The sequence below is a fragment of the Chamaea fasciata genome, unplaced genomic scaffold (assembly GCF_029207755.1).
Source record: "Chamaea fasciata isolate MVZ Bird 193981 ecotype frontalis unplaced genomic scaffold, bChaFas1.0.hap1 SCAF_120, whole genome shotgun sequence".
Lineage (NCBI taxonomy): Eukaryota > Metazoa > Chordata > Aves > Passeriformes > Sylviidae > Chamaea > Chamaea fasciata.
The window spans coordinates 4758-29425 of NW_027094205.1; the positions used below are offsets into that span (position 1 = coordinate 4758).

At 49.4% G+C, this 24668-nt stretch overlaps 1 protein-coding gene and 1 long non-coding RNA gene across 2 annotated transcripts; both read left to right on the forward strand.

The window, feature by feature from the left end:
• The first annotated feature begins 377 nt into the window (after positions 1–377).
• Positions 378–10544, forward strand: LOC136304543 (uncharacterized). The gene is made up of 4 exons (XR_010724647.1): positions 378–467; positions 4826–4944; positions 5594–5705; positions 9800–10544. It is a non-coding gene; the product is annotated as an uncharacterized lncRNA (long non-coding RNA).
• Positions 10545–15311: 4767 nt separating this feature from the next.
• Positions 15312–18172, forward strand: LOC136304546 (uncharacterized; the record flags this gene model as incomplete). Its single annotated transcript, XM_066208059.1, has 3 exons — positions 15312–15668; positions 16898–17002; positions 17817–18172. Coding segments are annotated over 3 exons (627 nt in total), but the record flags the coding sequence as incomplete, so codon positions are not given.
• Positions 18173–24668: the final 6496 nt, after the last annotated feature.

The following is a 24668-nucleotide window of genomic DNA, read 5'->3' on the forward strand; positions in this document are numbered from 1 at the left end:
TGCTGATTCAGTTAAGCCATTTGTCTCCAGTCTCTGCGTGGACCACATCCAATAGAAAAACTGCTTAGGAAAGAATCAGCCCGAACTGAACCATACTGGAGATTGTTAATCGCAAGTAGTGGCCTGTCTCCTTCCCCCATGGTCTTGCATGAGGAATCCCACTTCTGGAGGGGGTTCTGTAAATCTACTGTATTTTGGGTTTAGAAAGCATAATAATCATGGAAGAAAAATCAATGTTCTGGCTTGTGTTTGGGGTATCTGGTAATCTGCTTCTGTAGGAGTTCAGCGGGGCAGATGGGTTTGCAGAAGCTATTACCTTTCTCTGAAGCCGGTTTTGTTTTAACTGTTTACTCTTCCTCCAGTGCCGTGCGTTCCATGATCGTTTGCCCCTAGACGCGACGCTTTTCCTAGTCATGCCTAAGGAGCCAATTATCGAGTTGTCTGCAGCAGGAGATTCTGGTGAATCTGTAAGTACTGTGGGAGTTTTCTGTATGCTTAACTGTACCTGTAGATAGTTCCTCATTTACTAGACTCTTTCCCATCCCCCCTTTCCCCCTTGATAGGGCACAGTAGGCTACTTTGGGTTTTCTGGCGCTATCATCTCTTGCCTCTAGCTTGTAATGGAGTTGAGCTTTTTTTGACTAAAAGCAGTGCTATAAAGCAGTGCTGATCCCTGGGCATGTACTTCTGGTGCAAAATGCAGTGTTGTTTTGGAGTGCAGTCTGGTTCTTACTGTAGTGGTTTAGAGTCAGAGTAGTAGTACTTCTAACATGGCGAAGAGGGCTTGGGGTTTTTGGCAGGTCCGGGGCAAGGAAGGGCAAAGCTGGTTGAGAGGTGCTGGATGTTTTGCTTTTAGCTATGAAAGCCATGTTCAAAGACTTTGTACACCCATGCAAAAGGCCGCCTAAAGTTTATTTTCCTGCAGGATTGGTTCTGTTGCCTGAAGACACAACGGGGGCTTTAACCCGGAGACAGTGTCAGCTTCTGTGGCTGTTTTGTAGTCCTTTGCTGTCTAGCTTGAGAAAAATTGCCAAGCTCTCTTTTGCCCCTATAGCGTGCATAATTGGTCTTTGTAGCTTTGCTTGGAAAGCTTTAGTTGCTAGAGGTCGGACGGACATTAATTTGACATGCAAGGGTTGGACTGCTAGGAGTTGGCTAGCTGCTTTCTCTGGGTGATTCTCTGCTCTCGTTCCTTCCCTTCCTGCCCTTTCCCCTCTTTATGTGTTCCTTTATTCTTTTCATTATTTTTTTTTAATTTATGGGTTTGTACTTCCTTCTCCAGCTTCTTGGGCATGTAATGATTGTTGGCGAGATGTGTGTTGCTCACCTGGGCCTGACCAATGGATTCCGGATGGTTGTGGATGAAGGGCCCGAGGGTGGGCAGTGTGTCTATCGCATACATTTACCCGTTCTGGGTGGCCGTCAGTTGGGCTGGCCGCCTGGCTAAGATTTTGGCACCGCAAGAGTTGCTGCACGTGTACAAATCGTCACTGAATGGATTTCGTCTGTTGCCCATCAGTCTAGCGGCTTTTGATGTGTAATTTTTTTTTTTTTTTTTTGTTTTTGCCGTGTGTCTGTGGAAGGTAATAAAAGCTTTGAGCAGCAGTTGCACAATAAAGATTTGTCATGGGGATATCACCTCCGTCTTTCGTGTCTTACTGAGGGGAAGTACTTCTGCATGTTCAAAGGGTGTCTCCCCAGAATGCATGTGGAATGTTTCAGCCAGATAAGAGCATTTCAGAGATAGATGGTGATTTGCCTGTTTGTTTGAAGTGTGAAGCTGGAAGCCTTTAGCAGTCTCTCGCGTCTTGTAGCAAGCAAAGTCTTAGCTCTTTGGCAGTGGTAGACCAACGTACAGAAAGCCCATGTAGGCTGTTGCTAAAACTGTAGAAGATACTGTGTTCGAGGCTACATGCATGCTTTCCAAGGGTGGATTCACCATGGTGCACCGTGTTGGAAGCATCCACCTCCTGTTGGACCTGGGTGTCCTGGTTACAGGAGTAGGGTGCCAGTTTAGCACTATGTACACGTAAGCAAACTGTATTGTCCCACCCTCTATGTCATTCCTGATGAACTGCTAACGATGGATCATTGCAGTAGCTGCCCAGTGCACACCCAACACCTCAGGCTACAAGATGGGTGTTAAATGAGATAAGGAAAAAGAGGCAAACCCTGTGAGGCAGGATAGTGTTTCCTCACACAAATGACTCAGCCGTGATAACTCCCCTCTGGGGAAGCACCAGCACATTCCCACCCAGCCCGAGGGGTCATCTCTGCTAAGGGGCCATAATGGACTCCATGGCACTAGGATCATAGGCAGCTGCAGTGACTTAGACCATCAAAGACTCCCAAAATATCCCATGACTCACAGTATTGCATTCCTCCGCTGTGAAACTCCCTATCCGGGGGGAGGTACTGAGCATTCCCACCTGAACCTGAGCATCTATATAATCTTTGGGTTTGGGGACTTTGGGCACCACCACTCGACAGATCCGAAGGAGGAGCAAAGCTTCAACAGGACTGCCACCATTACTTCAACAGGACTGTGCCCACCGCTTGATAGGACTGTGACCATCGCTCTGACCAGCAGGGTGCCAGTTTATACTCTGACTTTGTGGGTTAAAACCAGTTCTCTCTGTATCATTGTATTTATTGTAAACTGTTTAGTAAATTGTAACTCCGACCTGTAATCTCTCCTGAGGCAGATGTGTGGGGTTCGTTTCTCCTGACGGTTTACATTTAAACCAGCATGCGGGGTGATTGCCATAGGTTTTAGAAGTCTCTGGCACCTGGTGGAATTTTATGTCTCGCCTCTGTGGAAGTTTAAGGCAGATTTTTGGGAGGAAACCTCCTAAGGGGGGCTCTCCCTCCCCTCCCCCAACCGGTTCAGGGAAGAAAAAACCTCCTCGGAGACAAGTGGAAAGAACCCTGTTTATTAAACAGACAAAGCAGTCCCCAGCACAATAAATTGGACAATACCAGATGACAAGAACTTCGTGCCGCTCTGGAGAGATGACAGGATTAGAAAAGAAGTCCTTCCTGGAGGTGGTTGCTCTGTCTCAGTCCCTCTGGCACTGAGAAACGCTGCGCAGGATGGATCTTGGTGGGTTCCAGGTGCGGGCCCCGACGGCGCTCCCCCGAGTCCTCAGTCCAGAGAGATTTTAACAGTTCCAAGGGAAGACGAAAAAAAATGAAGAGAAAACAAAAAAAAAAAAGAAAAAGAAAATAATAAAAAAAAAAAACAGGAGGAGAGGAAAAAAAAGTGAAGCTTCTCCTCCTCTGCTAGCTACTGCCTAACTAACTACTGAAGGAAAAAAAAAATCTCTCCGTCCCTTGCCGTGTGTTGCTGAATCCGACTCTCAAGGCCAGCCGGCGGGGGAAAGTTTCTGAAAACAAACCGCGCGCCTCTCCCTTCCCGCTGCTCCCAGACCCAACACCAAAGGCACACAGGGTAATATCCAACAGAGACCCAACAGACAACTGGGGATACAAACGTCACAACGTCGCCCCAGGACACCTCGCAGGCAAGGTTGTGGATACTTAGCTCCAAACCGAAGAGAGCCAAGGCTTATGAAACCCAGATCCACTGTAGAATTGTGGGATCCTAGACCAGCCGAGGTGTGAAGGGACTTCGCAAGATCATCTGGTGCAGCCTTTTGTGGGAAAGGGAGCCTAGATGAGATTATTTAGCACCCTGTCCCGATCGCATCTTGAAAGCCTCCAGCAATGGGGACTGGTGCAACTTGTGCCTGTTGTCCCTTATCTTCTCCATGTGGCTCCCTTGAAGTACTAGAATACTGTGAGGAGGTTCCCCCTGAGCCTAGGCAGGTGCCTAACATTTTGCAACTACTTCCTTTGTCATTGCTAGCCTTCATGCAGCCCCTAGCTGCTTTTAGGTGTTCCTCCACAGCTTTTGGATCATGCTGAGCCCATTTGTCCGAGTATTTAGGACTTAGGCTTATTCCCTGCTTCTGTAAGTATTCAGTGATATCTTTTGCCATCCCTCCGACTATGCCAGTTGGTGCAAATGGGTGTTTTAGGTCGCTTAAAGAATCGCCGGAAAAGGCATCACAAAAGCAGGTGCTCCAGCCCTTTGAGCATCTTCATGGCCCTCCTTGGGACCCTCTCCAGTCTGTCTGCCTCTTTTTATTGAATTCTGGGGACCAGAACTGGACACAGTGTGGCCTGCAGGCATGGCCTCTGTGAGAAGAGGCCAGGGTCTGCTCTGCGCTAGACACAACTAGTTTTCACCAGCTAGGCACCAGACTCCCTGAGAGCCAAAGCCGAGCAACTCAGCAAAGCTGGTGGCACCCCTGTGTAAGCATATTTAAGAAAGGGTAAAGCGCTGCCTGGGGCAGGTATTTCCCTGCTGCCCTTAGATCTGGCAGGTGGCTGTGTCCTGAAGGAACTTTTTAATCTTATTTTCTCCTCCTGTCCTATTGAGGAGGGGTGGTGAGAGAACAGCTGGTTGGGCCCCTGGCAGCCAGCCAAGGTCTGACATCATAAAGCCTAAAAGGCATATTCTTCCATGCAGAAGGGGGTTGGTGGTTTAGAGATTTTAGGAACAGGAAAATTAATTAGGGGCTGAATGTTGATTTGAGTGAAGGGCAGGTACCAATCCGTCTTCTATAACTGCAATTTCCGCAGCAGAGGACAGCTGAGAATCAGGCCCCAGTGATGCTGGTTTGGGTGTTGCTAAGATGGAGTTCATTTCCCCATAGCAGCTCTCACAGTGCCGTGTGTCACGTGAAAAAGGGAGGCTTCCTCGACCCCTAGTGTGGGGAGATTTACTCAGTCTTTAGTGTTTAATTTGTCTGTGTTTCAGGAAAGTCGAGACCGTTGTGCCCGACCAGTCTGTCAGCATCCCGTTGGGAGGATCCTTCACTGAGCAGTCCTACTGGATCAGAGGGTGGTTCGACTGACTTAGGGAAACACACCAACAGTGTAAGGGAGACCCCTCAGCAGGTCTTCCCCTTTACCCATTGTGTTACCTGCTGCTGGCGACTGGTAGCGTCCGCCAAGGATTCACACTAGCAGTTTGTGGAATGACACTCTTTATTAATATAAATTGTGACAGGTTAAGTTTCGAAGATTGTCGGTGATAGTGTCTGATTGCAAAAATATGTTTGAAGGAATATACAGACAAGCTCTAATCCCCAATAAAATGTTCAGCATGCATAGAGTATGATTCTTATCCAATAGGCATCTCTATGGGGGAGAAGACAGGTTCAGCCCATCAACTGATCCCAGCAGCTATGATGGAGTCTTCCCTACCTTTTCCCCATTCTCGACTTATTTTTATACAATTTCTGTGTGTTTAGGTGGAGCTTGAGTGACTCTAGTCAATACATACCTTTGTTACTGATTGGTGTAAAATTCTCTTGCTTTGCTTTTAAAGATACGGTCAAAAAGAACATAGAGCGCATGCCCAGTGAGGGGTGGTTGCACTTTGGAGGTGGGTAACTTTGGGATGGAGGTGTGCGTTAATATTATTATTGGGCTTTAATGAAGCAAGTTGATCTAAGGAGAGAGATTTCGCCACAGTTGCTGGCTCAGCAGTAAAGCATCTTCCCCTATCTCCCCTGGTTGACAGGTGGTATGCGGTTTATCAGCTGCAAAGTCCCATCGAGTTCCCTTCCCTGCAAGGATTTCTGCAGAGCCTGGCCTTCGCTCCGCTCCACCCTCCATTCCATCCCCCTTAGCAGGTGCGTGTGTATGGGGAATCATCACGGAATAGGTTTCAAGTCATGCCAACTGCATTCCATCCGGGGAGCAGCAACTGTGATTTACCCTATAATTCCCGTACTGTTATAACTCCTGTAAGGATGTTAATATAACTCCTAAGTTTCCTCTAATTGAATCCCCAGTTACCGGTCCACAGGGTCCCCAGTCATTTTCCCACACCGTGCTTTGCATTGGTAGCTAGAAAGGTGTTGATAACACACCAGTGTTTTGGCTACTGCTGAGCGGTGTTGGCACAGCATCAGCGCTGTCTCTGCAACATTCTGCCCCAGCACCGTCAGGCTGGGGGTGGGCAAGATCCTAGGAGGAGACACAACCAGGACAGCTGACCCAAACTGGCCAGAGGGATATTCCACACCATATGACGTCAGCTCAGAAATAAAAGCGAAGCAAAGGAGGAGGAGGGAAAGGGGGGCATTTCTTATTTACAGTGTTTGCCTTCCGGAGAAACTGCTACATGTGCGGAAGCCCTGCTTCCCGGGAAGCGGCTAGACAGTGCTTGCTGATCAAAACTGGACAATAAATTTGGTTTTTTTCCCTCTCCTTGTTCATGCACAAACTTTCACTTTTGCTTTAGTAAACTGCCTTATCTCAATCTGCAAGTTGTTTTTCATCTCTCCTGTCCAGCTGGGAAGGGGGAGTGATAGAGTTGTTTGGTGATCACCTGGCATCTAGCCAAGATAAACCCACACCAGTCCTTTTTGGTTCCTAACGCGGGCTGAGACAACGGCAGTTATATATCTTGCATGGTATAGTAATATTAGTTACTGAGTAGCAAGCTCCTGTGCGGGACATGGAGTTTGTCAGGTACGCTTCTTATGTCTTGGTTTGGTTGAGTTTGGGAACATGTGCTTTGCTATGACATTGATGGCTTTGTTGTGCTGGGGGAGCTATTTTCTGGGGACAGTGAGGGAATCCCTGTCCCTCTCCCTATCTGGGACTGATGTAGATTGTTTCAGAATGCAGGCTGCCGCATTCCTTGTTCATCCTTACGTGAAGCTGTTGAATGCTATTAATACTATTAACTAATACTGTTGGCACACTATGGGGTTTGTGGAATCTGGTGTCATCCTGGTGTAAGACAAAACAAACTGTAGGTGAGGAGGTATTGAAATGTGCCCTGAAGCGGCTGGTCGCTGGATGGCAGTGTGTGTGGAAGGATTTGGGCAGGTTCCTAGAGTGGTTATCACCTCCCATTGCCGGGGACTTTACAGCTGAACAGGCAATGGACCCTGGCAAACTGACGCGTCACCTGATAGAAGGGTGCCTTGCCTGACCCAATGAAACCCAGCAGCTTCTCGCCCTGTACGGGGGCCTGGCCTGTGCCCCTTGAGCCACAGTTCAGTGCTCTCAGAGGAGTGTGGCTGAGGCAGGGACCCAAACTGCATTTGAGGACACTATGGCCGAGCTAGGGACCCAAACAACAACAGCTACAGTAATTGCCCCCAGAAGTGACAAAGAAAAGGCGGATAAGGAGAGCCAAGGAGCGATCAGCAAGACTCACTGACCTTTTAGTAGTCCCATGTGGCCAGTGCAAATGTCTGATGGAGGGTGGAGGGATACCCGTAGGCCATTGTGGCCCGAATGAAGTAATGCCCTCACTGAGTGCTGCTGTACCGGACATGTTAGAGCTCTAATATGAAGTGGAGTCGAAGGCTGCCAGGTGGTATGCTGCACTTGGCATTGTCAATGCATTCTTCTCAATTCCTTTGGCAGCAGAGTGCAGGCCACAGTTTGCTTTCATGTGGCAGGTTGTCCAATACACCTGGAATCGACTGCCCCGGGGGTGGAAACGCAGCCCTACCATCTCTCATGGACTGATCCAAAGCGTACTGGAAATGGGTGATGCCCCTGAACATCTACAATACGTTTGTGGCATCATTGTGTGGGGCAGTGAGGCAGAAGGAGTGTTTGAGAAGGGAAAAAGAATAGTTCAGAATGTTCTGAAAGCTGGGTTTGCCGTAAAGAGAAGCAAGGTCATGGGACCTGCACGGGACATCCAGTTCTTGGGCGTCAAATGGCAGGATGGCTGCCGTCATGTGCCTATGGATGTGGCTAGCAAGATAGCAACTATGTCTTCACCAGCTAAGAAGACGGAAACACAGGCTTTCGCAGGCCGCCTGGGGTTTTGGAGAACGCATATTCCACGTTATAGTCAGCTTGTGAGGCCCCTCTATCGAGTGACCCAGAAGAACCATTTTGAATGGGGCCTTGAGCAACAACAGGCCTTTGAGCAGATCAAAGAGGAAGTAGCTTGCGTGGTAGCTCTTGGGCCTGTTCAGACTGGACCAGCCCTGCAAAATCTACTCTACACTGCAGCTGGATAGCATGATCTCTCTTGGAGCTTCTGGCAAAGGACATCAAGAGAAACCCGAGGTCGACCATTAAGGTTTTGGAGCCGGGGTTATCGAGGATCAGAAGGCCCACTACACTCCAGCTGAAAAAGAAATATTAGCAGCGTATGAGGGGGTTTGAGCATCCTCAGAAGTTGTTGGGAAAGAAGCGTGTCTCCTCTTGGCACTGCAATTTCCTGTGCTACACTAGATGTTCAAAGGAAGCATCCCTTTGACACATCGGGCAAACAGTGCTACATGGAGTAAGTGGATGGGAAGCACTGATCACACAATGAGCTTGACTGGGGAAACCCAATTGCCCGAGAATCCATGAAAGCAGGCAGAGATTTTGGAGGATTTCTTTGAAAGGTCACTCGTGCTCAAGAAGCACCACCATATAATGAGTTATCAGGAGATGAAAGAGGCCATGCTCTCTTTTCTGATGGGTCCTGCCTTGTGGTAGGAAACCATCAGAGGTGGGAAGCTGCTGTGGGGAGTCCCACACAACGAATAGTTGAGGCCGCTGAAGGAGAAGAAAAGTGGCCTGTACTGTGTCTCTATACTGACTCCTGGATGGTGGCTAATGCCCTATGAAGATGGCGTCAGCAATGGAAGAAGGCCAATTGGGAGTGCAGGGGTAAACCCATCTGGGCTGCTGTGTTGTGGCAGGGCATCACTGCACGGATAGGAAACATGGCTCTGAAGGAACGTCACGTAGATGCTTACATGCCCAAAAGCCACTCCACTGAGGAACATCACAACAATGAACAGCCAGATAAGGCTGCCAAAATTGAAATAGCTCAGGTGGACTTTGACTGGGAGCAGAAGTGTGAACTCTTTACAGCCCGATGGGCCCATGAAACATCAGGGCATCTAGGAAAAGATGCAACCTACAAATGAGCTTGTGATCGAGGGGTGGATCTGATCACGGAGGCTATCGCACAGGTCGCCCATGAATGTGAAACGTGCCGCAATCAAGTGAGCCGCATGAGTAAAATCTCCTCGGAATAGATGGCCAAAGTGGGTTTTAAATATGGTGAGGCCTGGCAAATTGACTGTATTGGCCCACTGCCATGAACACACCAAGGCAAGAGCTTACATACTCATCATGGTAGAGGCAACTACTGGTTGGCTGGAAAAATACCCTGTGAACCATGCTAACCATTGCTCGAAACGCTCTCTGAGGCCTTGAGAGACATATTTTGTGGTGACATGGTACCCCAGAAAGAAAGTCATCAATGAGTCTCATTTATGAAATAGCCTCATAAACTCTTAGGCAAAGAAACGTGCACTGAGTGTGCATGTGACATCCCTTATCACCCACAAGCCTCTGGAAAGATTGAGAGGTCTGATGGACTGCTGATGACTATGTCCAAGAGGGTTAGGCCATGCGGCATGGAAGCACTGGGATGCAAATTTAGCAGAAGCCACTTGGCTGGTTGACACCAGAAGATCTGCTCACTGCACTGGTCCTGCCCAAAGAAAACCCCTACATACTGTGGGGGGAGATAAGGTCCCCACACCACACACAGGGAAGTGGCTAAGGAGGTCGGTGTGGAATCCTCCTCCCATGGGAAAAGGAAAACCCATTAATGGGATTGTCTTTGCTCAAGGGCCTGGGTGTACTTGGTGGGCAATGCAGAAGGATGGGGAGACCCGGTGTGTACCTCAAGGAGATTTAACCTTGGGGGGAAAATAATCTGTGTGTAAATTGTATGTTGCAGGAAGTAAAGTAGCAGGAGTGACATGAACCGACGATGAGTGAATTTTACGAGGAGCGAGGAGAGTGCGACGATAGCCCAGGCAGGGCCGGTGTCGGTGCCGAACGATCGAGTGTGTCGCTTCTGTCCCGAGCACCCATCTTGATGGAATGGAGCCCGAGTCATGGCCTGTTTTTTAAACACCTGGAGGGGTGAAGGAAACCCACGAAATGGGAAACTAATATCTGTCTTTGAAAGGAAGGGGAACGGTAGTTAATGAAAATGTATACGTGTGTGGGGCATAAAGATGGTTTGAGCATGGAGTTTAAGTTGTAAGCGTTGGTAAGAAGGGATTCCAGTCATGACAAATACAATGGAATAATTAGAAGACCTATATATAGACATATATATATATATATCAAATTCTGTGCGATCTGAGTATGATGGAAATGGTGTGAAGTAAGGGGTGGAGATTGTACTGGGTGTGGCTGAGATGGAGTTCATTTTCCCCATAGCGGCCATCAGTGCCATGCTTTGCATTTGTATCTAGAAAGGTGTTGATAACACATCGCTGTTTTGGCTACTGCTGGGCAGTGTTGGCACAGCATCAGCGCTGTCTCTCCAACATTCTGCCCCACATCAGTAGGCTGGGCGTGGGCAAGATCCGAGGAGGAGACACCACTAGACCAGGTGAGCCAAACTGGCCAGAGGGCTATTCTGTACCATATGACTTCAGCTCAGAAATAAAAGCTAAGTTAAGGAGAGGGAAGGGGGGGGGGCGGGGGGGGGGGGGGGAGGGAAGGGAGCACATGCGTTATTTGCAGCGTTTGCCTTTCGGAGCAACCCCTACGCGTGCTGAAGCCCTGCTTCTTGGAAAGTGGTCGGACAGTGCTTGCTGATGGGAACCAGAGGATATAATATTTGTTTTTCCTGTTTGCTTTTTCGTGCAAAAACTTTCTCTTTTCCTTTAGTAAACTGCCTCATCTCACCCTGTGAGTTGTTTTCCATCTTATTTTCTCTCTGTGTCAAGCTGAGAAGGGGGAGTGATAGAATGGCTCTGTGGGCACCTGGCATCCAGGCAAGGTCAACCCACCACAGATGCTTTTGATGCCGTGCAGGTGTTGTAGGATAAAGGCACTGATAATGCGGGTAAATAATTGGCTGCGGAGCTGGTGCTTGCAACAGCATTCTGGGTTCTATGAGCATGGGACGCTGTTTTTGGATCAGCATCTGCTTGGGAGAGCAGGGCTCCACCTCACTAAGCGGGACAAAGATATTTCTGCCAGTAGGATAGCTGACCTCATTAGGAGGGCTTTAAACTAAAAGTGAGGGTGCGAGGAGGGAGAGGGAGAGAATAATCAGCAGCCCTGTGTGGGAGTGATGGATAGGGTCAATGAGCAAAGGGCAGGGCAAGAGTTCCAGTACCTGGAAGTCCCCCTTAGAACCCCAAGGCAGCGGTGGATGTCATAGCTGCAAGTGTGCCCAGCAGTAAGATCTCCTTGGACAAGCAAGTTTTGAAAGAGGAGTTCGGCAGGAAGCACGGAATCCGGGTACACGGATGGGAGTTCGATGCCAGGTATCGTACGCTGTCCCAGGCTGAGCGACGGCCTGCCTTCAGACTGCACGAAAGGAAGGTAAGCCAGAATGTAACCTCGGGGTGACTGACATAAGTAACTCCTGAGATGAAGGAGACCAGATGCATTTCTGTGCTCAGGGTAGAAGGAAGAACCCTCCCCCATCTCCTGAAGTGCCCCTACATAACAGCCAGGATGCTCCTGGTTTGGAGACTGAAGAGCACATGAGTAACGGACAGGACCCAGGACAAAGCCAACGATGCAAAGCTGACCTAACCACCTGCCCACGTTAGAACCAGTGCGACCAGAGAAGCACATAAAGGTATTAGTAATTGGAGATTTCCTCCTGAGAAACACCAAGACACCCATTTCCCACCCAGACGATTTCTCTAGAGAACTCTGCTGCCTACCAGGAGCTCGCATTCGTGGTGTCACTGAGAGGCTGCTGAGGCTGGTGAACCCTAGAGATCATCATCTGCTCCTACTCTTCTCTGTAGGGTCTGATGAGGCAACTTAGAACCCTCCCAGGAGTCTATTAAGTCTGTAGGAGCGATGTTAAAAGGATGGGGAGCACAGGTGCTGGTCTCCTCTTTTGGTGTCTGGTCTGAGGAAGGGGTCCAGGAAGGAGGAGACGGACCAAAGAGCTGAATGCCGGACTGCGTAGCTGGTGCCATACTCAAGGTTTTGGCTTCTATGGTCATGGATCTACCTTTAAGAAGCCGGGTCTGTTGGGAGCTGATGGGATTCACGCGACCAAGTGGGGCAAGATCGTCTTGGCCAGTTAGCTGGTTAGACTTACAAGGAGGGCTTTAAATGAGACTCAGCGGGGAAAGACGATGGAGTTTTGAGCAACAGGGAAGAGCCTGGGGCTGGTGATGCGTTAGGAACCAAGAGGGGAATACTTGAGAAATGCTGCAAAGGAATTGGGGCTTGATCCTTGTCCAAGAAAGTGACGCAGTCAACAGCCCAGCGGAAGTGCCTCTGTACCAATGCATGCAGTATGCATAAGAAAGAGGAGCTGGAAAGCACTGTGCAGCCGGAAAGCTAACAATGTAATCACGACAGTAAAGATGTGCTGGGACAACTCCATGACTGGAGCTCCGCAATCAATGGCTATAAAGTGGTCAGAAGGAAAGAGAGGCGGAGGTGGCCCTCTATGTAAGCCAAAAATAAGAGGGATTTCCTGTACAGAGCGGTCTTTGAAAGGCAGCGATGAACAGGTTGAGAGCTTATGGGTGAAAATTAGAGGCCACGCTGTTGCGTTAAGAGTAAGAAATTTGGCAGAAAATAAAGCCCCTTGCGTTCCAGCTGGTCCTCAGAGATCAGAGGGACTGGGTGGGGTTAGACCTAATTTCCGATTACAACCAATTCAGCACTGTGAGTCTGGTTGCCTTCTCTAAGGACCTTTGCGAGCGCACATTCAGGAATAGAGTGGTTTTCTGAAGTTACAGAAGTAGAGATTTGGAACTGCCATTGAGAAATGCACTAGATGTGGTAGAACTCTAGTAACATCATGCTAAGCCATGCAATACTAATAATAGCAATGGTATGCAGAAGCTTCCCAAGAGGGCGTCCCCACTTTGGAGGAGGGAGAATAGAACAGACCGGCGACTGTCTCCGACATCTCTTGGGAATTCCTGCTCCCTAGCTGAAATTCCTACCCTCCTTATATACAGCCCAATCTTCTCCTCCTTACGTACAGCATGATCTAATTGGAGAGCTGAGTAATATAATCATATATGTGGTAGCATGTACTTCAGTAAGCTTATTAGCATATGCATGAGTGTGCATTTTAATACTTAAATGACCCTTAATCAGGCAAAGGTTACTTTTTTGGCCTTGTGTCTTGGTTTAGGAAGACAGGTATCTGCTAGGTAAAATTACAATCAGAGGCTCTTTGGCAAAGATTTGGGAAATAGGAATAGCAGTTCTTTACTAGTATGTAATACAAAGCAAACAAACACAAAAAAAAACCTCCCCCCCCCCACCAAACAACTACAGCATTAATGACAAACGACAACAGTACCAAGAACCTTGAGGGCTTTGTTTCACAAAACCCAGGGCAGTTTGGTTTCGGTGTCCCTGCAGGATCCTCAGAGCACCAAGCTGAAACAGTGGAAAAGTCCCGGGCTGGTAGCTGGGATGGCAGGGTGTCCCGGCAGGCAGGGGGTGCAGGGTCACGCTGTAGCAAGAGGAGCAGCGCCGAAGAAGCCGATGGCGAGGCAGGGCCTGGACCAGCTCCCCGCGGGTGGCCGGGAAAACTCCGGATTCAGGTCGACCCGGTGATAGTAGATTTCCCAGGACTGGATCCCTTTGGCCACAGTGAAACTCCTCCAGCCAGCAACAGCCGTTCTCCGCTCGGCGTGCTTTGCGGCGGCTGAGCTCCTCGAGGAGCGGCAGACACGCGTCTCCCCGAACGCCGGAAAAAAAAAAGCACGCAGCTGCCTCAAGCTTTGTCTTTTACCTGCGTTATCTCCCCCTTCCACCTTTTGTCCACCTCTTTGTTTCGGTTAAGTACTCTCAAGTATCCAACACTTGGTCTCCTTGGTAACTTGTGGGGAAAAAAATCTTTAGAGAAAGAAGGAACAAACCTAACCCCCAACACCTTGGTTTCCTTCAAAGTTCCGCTCTTGAGACTCCTTTCCATTTCCTGCCGTTCATCAGAGCCAAAAGACGACTATCCTAGCTGCCCATGAACTCCTCCTCCAGCCATATTGTCCTTTCTTGATGTCAGCTATGTGGATCTCCATCAGGAAAGATAACGTGGAGGGTACACGGTTTAGGCCATATATCGTAAGCCTTAGCCCTTTCCTGGCTCCGTGGTCATCATCTCACACAAGCCAACAAAGGAAACCTTGTGGTTGGTATCTACTATAGGCCACCAGATTAAGAAGATGAGGTCGACATAAGAAATCAGGCAAGTTAGGCAGGAGAGGAGCGTGGCAGAGTAACGGCCTTCTCTTCTGGTTGAGCCGAAGCACAAAGTGGAAATGCATAGGTAGTGGAAGCAGGGACACGCATTCTGGGACGAATCTAAAGATGCCACCCAGGTCTGTGGGGATGGGATCAGAAAAGCTAAGGCAAAACTGGAGTTGAGTTGGAAAGGGGATGTAAAGAATCATAAGATGGGCTTCCACAGGTGCGTTGGTCAGAAAATAGGACTAAAGAAAGCGTACGCAACCCACAGTCCCCTCCACTGATAAATAAGCCAGGGGGTCTAGTGGCCAGCAACATGGAGAAGGCTGTGGTACCCGGCGAGTCATTTTCCTCTGTTTTCACTGGCACGGTTACCAAACCTCTTGAGACCCTGAACCTCAAGGCAGGGACTTGGGGAACAAAGTCCCTTCCATCAAAGGAAACGGTCTGTTTTGAGACCACCCGAGGAACCTGTGGATACACAAGTCCTGCACCTGGGGAGGCACAACCCCATGCACCAGCACATGCTGGAGGTCGATCGGCTGGAAAGCAGCTTTGCAAAATAGGACAACGTGCCCTTGCCGCAAAGGCGGCCAAGGATATCCTTAGCCCAATATAGAGGAAAGCAGGGTTTATATATGTTACAAGACAGTTGTGTGGGCCATTCAAGGTGCTCGCTGTCCCCGGGGCTGCAGGGCACCACAGACCACCCTTGGGCAGCTTTGAGGGCACTGCCTATTTTTCTACAAGCCTCCTATCCAGCTTAACGCAAATCCTACTATCTTGAGCCCTCAAGCCAGCAGTGCCGAGTGCACGCTTTGTATTTTATTTGCTTCCAGGAGACGTGCAGCTTAGAAACGTCTGCAGTGGAAGTGGGGCTTTCAGCAAACAGCGTAGAGACAGTGCTGTTGGTTTTTCAAAATGTCCTGAGAAGTTAAGGCCAGGCCTGCCCTGCCCTGCCCTGGCCAAAGCAGTCATTTGACTGGAGGGAGCAGCACCAAAAAGGCACAGGCACCTTTGGGGTGCACTTGATGCGGTAACAAACAACAAGAAATAGTACTTGTAGCTACTACAGCCTCTTCTGCGACCTCGTGGCCCGCCCTCAGGGTCGCAGCACTACACGGGGCAGATCCCTCCGCGCCCCGCGGGCACCAGGTCGACGAGGGCGGACCCGCCAAGGGGGCGGGCAAAAGCGAAAAAGACAGGCGAGACAGCAAATCGAGACGCGGGCCACGATCCGGCCGCCCAATGGGCGCCGCGGAGGGCCCGGCTTAGTGGAGGAAGTGTCGGGGCTGAGGAGAGTGTCGGGGTGCTGGCCTCTCGCCCTGGTGGCGCCACTCCCGTCTTCGGAAAGTTCATCGGCAAGGCGTTTCTCTGGTATCGTCAGCGACGAGGACGAGGAGGTAGCCGCGCCTTTGCTCTCTGTGCGCGGTTCCTCTTCCCGTCCCCCTCCTCCCGCGCTTGCGGGCATCTGAGCCGAGGACACCGGGCGCGCGGCAGGGCGTGCGGCGGCGCTCATGCTGCGGGTGGGTGGGTGCAGGGACGCGGGACGGACGGGGCGTCTCTGGGTTGTGGCGCTCTCTACTGCACCATCCCCATAGCTTGTTCTGTGCCCCACCCGCAGCCTTCCGGCTGCCGCGGGCGTACTGGGTTGCTGGTGTTGTCCGGACTCGCCTCGCATCCCACCCCCACCGTGTCGTGTGCGCGCGTAGAGAAGGACCTCCGGCGGTAACTTGGTCTCAATGTGTCTCCTAACGGCATCGATGGGGTTTCGCAGCTTGGCTGTGCTAGGCTTCGGTTCTGAAGCCCCAAACTGGATTATGGGGGCAAGGAATTGCGTCTTTCTGTAGTTAAAAACAAACAAACAAACAAACAAAAATTACAAAGTGGTCATCCTGCAGGCTGCAGTAGCTTTCCAGAACTCGTTTCTGTGGGGAAGTAAGACCGTGATAACAGGCATGCTTGCAAGGCTCACGGATGCTGGTGCTGGGAACTTGAGTGAGCTGCTTAGACCGGGGGGAAAACAATGCAGCCGTTGCCTATGCGATGTTAAGTTTAAGGTAATATCCCATATGATTTAGTTATTAAAACGCTGAAAGTTAGTATTTAGGGATTCCTTCTGCTTTTGAAGGTAGAGTTTGCATGCAGTATGGAAGACAGACTCGTCCTCTGCACTTGCAGGCTTCCTGTCCTTATGCGTGTGTTCGATACTTGAGCTCCCTGTCCTGTGGGGAATGAATGGCCGCTGCTCTTCCAGTCACTAAAGTTTTTGCTGATTCAGTTAAGCCATTTGTCTCCAGTCTCTGCGTGGACCACATCCAATAGAAAAACTGCTTAGGAAAGAATCAGCCCGAACTGAACCATACTGGAGATTGTTAATCGCAAGTAGTGGCCTGTCTCCTTCCCCCATGGTCTTGCATGAGGAATCCCACTTCTGGAGGGGGTTCTGTAAATCTACTGTATTTTGGGTTTAGAAAGCATAATAATCATGGAAGAAAAATCAATGTTCTGGCTTGTGTTTGGGGTATCTGGTAATCTGCTTCTGTAGGAGTTCAGCGGGGCAGATGGGTTTGCAGAAGCTATTACCTTTCTCTGAAGCCGGTTTTGTTTTAACTGTTTACTCTTCCTCCAGTGCCGTGCGTTCCATGATCGTTTGCCCCTAGACGCGACGCTTTTCCTAGTCATGCCTAAGGAGCCAATTATCGAGTTGTCTGCAGCAGGAGATTCTGGTGAATCTGTAAGTACTGTGGGAGTTTTCTGTATGCTTAACTGTACCTGTAGATAGTTCCTCATTTACTAGACTCTTTCCCATCCCCCCTTTCCCCCTTGATAGGGCACAGTAGGCTACTTTGGGTTTTCTGGCGCTATCATCTCTTGCCTCTAGCTTGTAATGGAGTTGAGCTTTTTTTGACTAAAAGCAGTGCTATAAAGCAGTGCTGATCCCTGGGCATGTACTTCTGGTGCAAAATGCAGTGTTGTTTTGGAGTGCAGTCTGGTTCTTACTGTAGTGGTTTAGAGTCAGAGTAGTAGTACTTCTAACATGGCGAAGAGGGCTTGGGGTTTTTGGCAGGTCCGGGGCAAGGAAGGGCAAAGCTGGTTGAGAGGTGCTGGATGTTTTGCTTTTAGCTATGAAAGCCATGTTCAAAGACTTTGTACACCCATGCAAAAGGCCGCCTAAAGTTTATTTTCCCGCAGGATTGGTTCTGTTGCCTGAAGACACAACGGGGGCTTTAACCCGGAGACAGTGTCAGCTTCTGTGGCTGTTTTGTAGTCCTTTGCTGTCTAGCTTGAGAAAAATTGCCAAGCTCTCTTTTGCCCCTATAGCGTGCATAATTGGTCTTTGTAGCTTTGCTTGGAAAGCTTTAGTTGCTAGAGGTCGGACGGACATTAATTTGACACGCAAGGGTTGAACTGCTAGGAGTTGGCTAGCCTCTTTCTCTGGGTGGTTCTCTGCTCTCGTTCCTTCCCTTCCTGCCCTTTCCCCTCTTTATGTGTTCCTTTATTATTTTTATTTTTTTTTTTAATTTATGGGTTTGTACTTCCTTCTCCAGCTTCTTGGGCATGTAATGATTGTTGGCGAGATGTGTGTTGCTCACCTGGGCCTGACCAATGGATTCCGGATGGTTGTGGATGAAGGGCCCGAGGGTGGGCAGTGTGTCTATCGCATACATTTACCCGTTCTGGGTGGCCGTCAGTTGGGCTGGCCGCCTGGCTAAGATTTTGGCACCGCAAGAGTTGCTGCACGTGTACAAATCGTCACTGAATGGATTTCGTCTGTTGCCCATCAGTCTAGCGGCTTTTGATGTGTAATTTTTTTTTTTTTTTTTTGTTTTTGCCGTGTGTCTGTGGAAGGTAATAAAAGCTTTGAGCAGCAGTTGCACAATAAAGATTTGTCATGGGGATATCACCTCCGTCTTTCGTGTCTTACTGAGGGGAAGTACTTCTGCATGTTCAAAGGGTGTCTCCCCAGAATGCATGTGGAATGTTTCAGCCAGATAGGAGCATTTCAGAGATAGATGGTGATTTGCCTGTTTGTTTGAAGCGTGAAGCTGGAAGCCTTTAGCAGTCTCTCGCGTCTTGTAGCAAGCAAAGTCTTAGCTCTTTGGCAGTGGTAGACCAACGTACAGAAAGCCCATGTAGGCTGTTGCTAAAACTGTAGAAGATACTGTGTTCGAGGCTACATGCATGCTTTCCAAGGGTGGATTCACCATGGTGCACCGTGTTGGAAGCATCCACCTCCTGTTGGACCTGGGTGTCCTGGTTACAGGAGTAGGGTGCCAGTTTAGCACTATGTACACGTAAGCAAACTGTATTGTCCCACCCTCTATGTCATTCCTGATGAACTGCTAACGATGGATCATTGCAGTAGCTGCCCAGTGCACACCCAACACCTCAGGCTACAAGATGGGTGTTAAATGAGATAAGGAAAAAGAGGCAAACCCTGTGAGGCAGGATAGTGTTTCCTCACACAAATGACTCAGCCGTGATAACTCCCCTCTGGGGAAGCACCAGCACATTCCCACCCAGCCCGAGGGGTCATCTCTGCTAAGGGGCCATAATGGACTCCATGGCACTAGGATCATAGGCAGCTGCAGTGACTTAGACCATCAAAGACTCCCAAAATATCCCATGACTCACAGTATTGCATTCCTCCGCTGTGAAACTCCCTATCCGGGGGGAGGTACTGAGCATTCCCACCTGAACCTGAGCATCTATATAATCTTTGGGTTTGGGGACTTTGGGCACCACCACTCGACAGATCCGAAGGAGGAGCAAAGCTTCAACAGGACTGCCACCATTACTTCAACAGGACTGTGCCCACCGCTTGATAGGACTGTGACCATCGCTCTGACCAGCAGGGTGCCAGTTTATACTCTGACTTTGTGGGTTAAAACCAGTTCTCTCTGTATCATTGTATTTATTGTAAACTGTTTAGTAAATTGTAACTCCGACCTGTAATCTCTCCTGAGGCAGATGTGTGGGGTTCGTTTCTCCTGACGGTTTACATTTAAACCAGCATGCGGGGTGATTGCCATAGGTTTTAGAAGTCTCTGGCACCTGGTGGAATTTTATGTCTCGCCTCTGTGGAAGTTTAAGGCAGATTTTTGGGAGGAAACCTCCTAAGGGGGGCTCTCCCTCCCCTCCCCCAACCGGTTCAGGGAAGAAAAAACCTCCTCGGAGACAAGTGGAAAGAACCCTGTTTATTAAACAGACAAAGCAGTCCCCAGCACAATAAATTGGACAATACCAGATGACAAGAACTTCGTGCCGCTCTGGAGAGATGACAGGATTAGAAAAGAAGTCCTTCCTGGAGGTGGTTGCTCTGTCTCAGTCCCTCTGGCACTGAGAAACGCTGCGCAGGATGGATCTTGGTGGGTTCCAGGTGCGGGCCCCGACGGCGCTCCCCCGAGTCCTCAGTCCAGAGAGATTTTAACAGTTCCAAGGGAAGACGAAAAAAAATGAAGAGAAAACAAAAAAAAAAAGAAAAAGAAAATAATAAAAAAAAAAACAGGAGGAGAGGAAAAAAAAGTGAAGCTTCTCCTCCTCTGCTAGCTACTGCCTAACTAACTACTGAAGGAAAAAAAAAATCTCTCCGTCCCTTGCCGTGTGTTGCTGAATCCGACTCTCAAGGCCAGCCGGCGGGGGAAAGTTTCTGAAAACAAACCGCGCGCCTCTCCCTTCCCGCTGCTCCCAGACCCAACACCAAAGGCACACAGGGTAATATCCAACAGAGACCCAACAGACAACTGGGGATACAAACGTCACAACGTCGCCCCAGGACACCTCGCAGGCAAGGTTGTGGATACTTAGCTCCAAACCGAAGAGAGCCAAGGCTTATGAAACCCAGATCCACTGTAGAATTGTGGGATCCTAGACCAGCCGAGGTGTGAAGGGACTTCGCAAGATCATCTGGTGCAGCCTTTTGTGGGAAAGGGAGCCTAGATGAGATTATTTAGCACCCTGTCCCGATCGCATCTTGAAAGCCTCCAGCAATGGGGACTGGTGCAACTTGTGCCTGTTGTCCCTTATCTTCTCCATGTGGCTCCCTTGAAGTACTAGAATACTGTGAGGAGGTTCCCCCTGAGCCTAGGCAGGTGCCTAACATTTTGCAACTACTTCCTTTGTCATTGCTAGCCTTCATGCAGCCCCTAGCTGCTTTTAGGTGTTCCTCCACAGCTTTTGGATCATGCTGAGCCCATTTGTCCGAGTATTTAGGACTTAGGCTTATTCCCTGCTTCTGTAAGTATTCAGTGATATCTTTTGCCATCCCTCCGACTATGCCAGTTGGTGCAAATGGGTGTTTTAGGTCGCTTAAAGAATCGCCGGAAAAGGCATCACAAAAGCAGGTGCTCCAGCCCTTTGAGCATCTTCATGGCCCTCCTTGGGACCCTCTCCAGTCTGTCTGCCTCTTTTTATTGAATTCTGGGGACCAGAACTGGACACAGTGTGGCCTGCAGGCATGGCCTCTGTGAGAAGAGGCCAGGGTCTGCTCTGTGCTAGACACAACTAGTTTTCACCAGCTAGGCACCAGACTCCCTGAGAGCCAAAGCCGAGCAACTCAGCAAAGCTGGTGGCACCCCTGTGTAAGCATATTTAAGAAAGGGTAAAGCGCTGCCTGGGGCAGGTATTTCCCTGCTGCCCTTAGATCTGGCAGGTGGCTGTGTCCTGAAGGAACTTTTTAATCTTATTTTCTCCTCCTGTCCTATTGAGGAGGGGTGGTGAGAGAACAGCTGGTTGGGCCCCTGGCAGCCAGCCAAGGTCTGACATCATAAAGCCTAAAAGGCATATTCTTCCATGCAGAAGGGGGTTGGTGGTTTAGAGATTTTAGGAACAGGAAAATTAATTAGGGGCTGAATGTTGATTTGAGTGAAGGGCAGGTACCAATCCGTCTTCTATAACTGCAATTTCCACAGCAGAGGACAGCTGAGAATCAGGCCCCAGTGATGCTGGTTTGGGTGTTGCTAAGATGGAGTTCATTTCCCCATAGCAGCTCTCACAGTGCCGTGTGTCACGTGAAAAAGGGAGGCTTCCTCGACCCCTAGTGTGGGGAGATTTACTCAGTCTTTAGTGTTTAATTTGTCTGTGTTTCAGGAAAGTCGAGACCGTTGTGCCCGACCAGTCTGTCAGCATCCCGTTGGGAGGATCCTTCACTGAGCAGTCCTACTGGATCAGAGGGTGGTTCGACTGACTTAGGGAAACACACCAACAGTGTAAGGGAGACCCCTCAGCAGGTCTTCCCCTTTACCCATTGTGTTACCTGCTGCTGGCGACTGGTAGCGTCCGCCAAGGATTCACACTAGCAGTTTGTGGAATGACACTCTTTATTAATATAAATTGTGACAGGTTAAGTTTCGAAGATTGTCGGTGATAGTGTCTGATTGCAAAAATATGTTTGAAGGAATATACAGACAAGCTCTAATCCCCAATAAAATGTTCAGCATGCATAGAGTATGATTCTTATCCAATAGGCATCTCTATGGGGGAGAAGACAGGTTCAGCCCATCAACTGATCCCAGCAGCTATGATGGAGTCTTCCCTACCTTTTCCCCATTCTCGACTTATTTTTATACAATTTCTGTGTGTTTAGGTGGAGCTTGAGTGACTCTAGTCAATACATACCTTTGTTACTGATTGGTGTAAAATTCTCTTGCTTTGCTTTTAAAGATACGGTCAAAAAGAACATAGAGCGCATGCCCAGTGAGGGGTGGTTGCACTTTGGAGGTGGGTAACTTTGGGATGGAGGTGTGCGTTAATATTATTATTGGGCTTTAATGAAGCAAGTTGATCTAAGGAGAGAGATTTCGCCACAGTTGCTGGCTCAGCAGTAAAGCATCTTCCCCTATCTCCCCTGGTTGACAGGTGGTATGCGGTTTATCAGCTGCAAAGTCCCATCGAGTTCCCTTCCCTGCAAGGATTTCTGCAGAGCCTGGCCTTCGCTCCGCTCCACCCTCCATTCCATCCCCCTTAGCAGGTGCGTGTGTATGGGGAATCATCACGGAATAGGTTTCAAGTCATGCCAACTGCATTCCATCCGGGGAGCAGCAACTGTGATTTACCCTATAATTCCCGTACTGTTATAACTCCTGTAAGGATGTTAATATAACTCCTAAGTTTCCTCTAATTGAATCCCCAGTTACCGGTCCACAGGGTCCCCAGTCATTTTCCCACACCGTGCTTTGCATTGGTAGCTAGAAAGGTGTTGATAACACACCAGTGTTTTGGCTACTGCTGAGCGGTGTTGGCACAGCATCAGCGCTGTCTCTGCAACATTCTGCCCCAGCACCGTCAGGCTGGGGGTGGGCAAGATCCTAGGAGGAGACACAACCAGGACAGCTGACCCAAACTGGCCAGAGGGATATTCCACACCATATGACGTCAGCTCAGAAATAAAAGCGAAGCAAAGGAGGAGGAGGGAAAGGGGGGCATTTCTTATTTACAGTGTTTGCCTTCCGGAGAAACTGCTACATGTGCGGAAGCCCTGCTTCCCGGGAAGCGGCTAGACAGTGCTTGCTGATCAAAACTGGACAATAAATTTGGTTTTTTTCCCTCTCCTTGTTCATGCACAAACTTTCACTTTTGCTTTAGTAAACTGCCTTATCTCAATCTGCAAGTTGTTTTTCATCTCTCCTGTCCAGCTGGGAAGGGGGAGTGATAGAGTTGTTTGGTGATCACCTGGCATCTAGCCAAGATAAACCCACACCAGTCCTTTTTGGTTCCTAACGCGGGCTGAGACAACGGCAGTTATATATCTTGCATGGTATAGTAATATTAGTTACTGAGTAGCAAGCTCCTGTGCGGGACATGGAGTTTGTCAGGTACGCTTCTTATGTCTTGGTTTGGTTGAGTTTGGGAACATGTGCTTTGCTATGACATTGATGGCTTTGTTGTGCTGGGGGAGCTATTTTCTGGGGACAGTGAGGGAATCCCTGTCCCTCTCCCTATCTGGGACTGATGTAGATTGTTTCAGAATGCAGGCTGCCGCATTCCTTGTTCATCCTTACGTGAAGCTGTTGAATGCTATTAATACTATTAACTAATACTGTTGGCACACTATGGGGTTTGTGGAATCTGGTGTCATCCTGGTGTAAGACAAAACAAACTGTAGGTGAGGAGGTATTGAAATGTGCCCTGAAGCGGCTGGTCGCTGGATGGCAGTGTGTGTGGAAGGATTTGGGCAGGTTCCTAGAGTGGTTATCACCTCCCATTGCCGGGGACTTTACAGCTGAACAGGCAATGGACCCTGGCAAACTGACGCGTCACCTGATAGAAGGGTGCCTTGCCTGACCCAATGAAACCCAGCAGCTTCTCGCCCTGTACGGGGGCCTGGCCTGTGCCCCTTGAGCCACAGTTCAGTGCTCTCAGAGGAGTGTGGCTGAGGCAGGGACCCAAACTGCATTTGAGGACACTATGGCCGAGCTAGGGACCCAAACAACAACAGCTACAGTAATTGCCCCCAGAAGTGACAAAGAAAAGGCGGATAAGGAGAGCCAAGGAGCGATCAGCAAGACTCACTGACCTTTTAGTAGTCCCATGTGGCCAGTGCAAATGTCTGATGGAGGGTGGAGGGATACCCGTAGGCCATTGTGGCCCGAATGAAGTAATGCCCTCACTGAGTGCTGCTGTACCGGACATGTTAGAGCTCTAATATGAAGTGGAGTCGAAGGCTGCCAGGTGGTATGCTGCACTTGGCATTGTCAATGCATTCTTCTCAATTCCTTTGGCAGCAGAGTGCAGGCCACAGTTTGCTTTCATGTGGCAGGTTGTCCAATACACCTGGAATCGACTGCCCCGGGGGTGGAAACGCAGCCCTACCATCTCTCATGGACTGATCCAAAGCGTACTGGAAATGGGTGATGCCCCTGAACATCTACAATACGTTTGTGGCATCATTGTGTGGGGCAGTGAGGCAGAAGGAGTGTTTGAGAAGGGAAAAAGAATAGTTCAGAATGTTCTGAAAGCTGGGTTTGCCGTAAAGAGAAGCAAGGTCATGGGACCTGCACGGGACATCCAGTTCTTGGGCGTCAAATGGCAGGATGGCTGCCGTCATGTGCCTATGGATGTGGCTAGCAAGATAGCAACTATGTCTTCACCAGCTAAGAAGACGGAAACACAGGCTTTCGCAGGCCGCCTGGGGTTTTGGAGAACGCATATTCCACGTTATAGTCAGCTTGTGAGGCCCCTCTATCGAGTGACCCAGAAGAACCATTTTGAATGGGGCCTTGAGCAACAACAGGCCTTTGAGCAGATCAAAGAGGAAGTAGCTTGCGTGGTAGCTCTTGGGCCTGTTCAGACTGGACCAGCCCTGCAAAATCTACTCTACACTGCAGCTGGATAGCATGATCTCTCTTGGAGCTTCTGGCAAAGGACATCAAGAGAAACCCGAGGTCGACCATTAAGGTTTT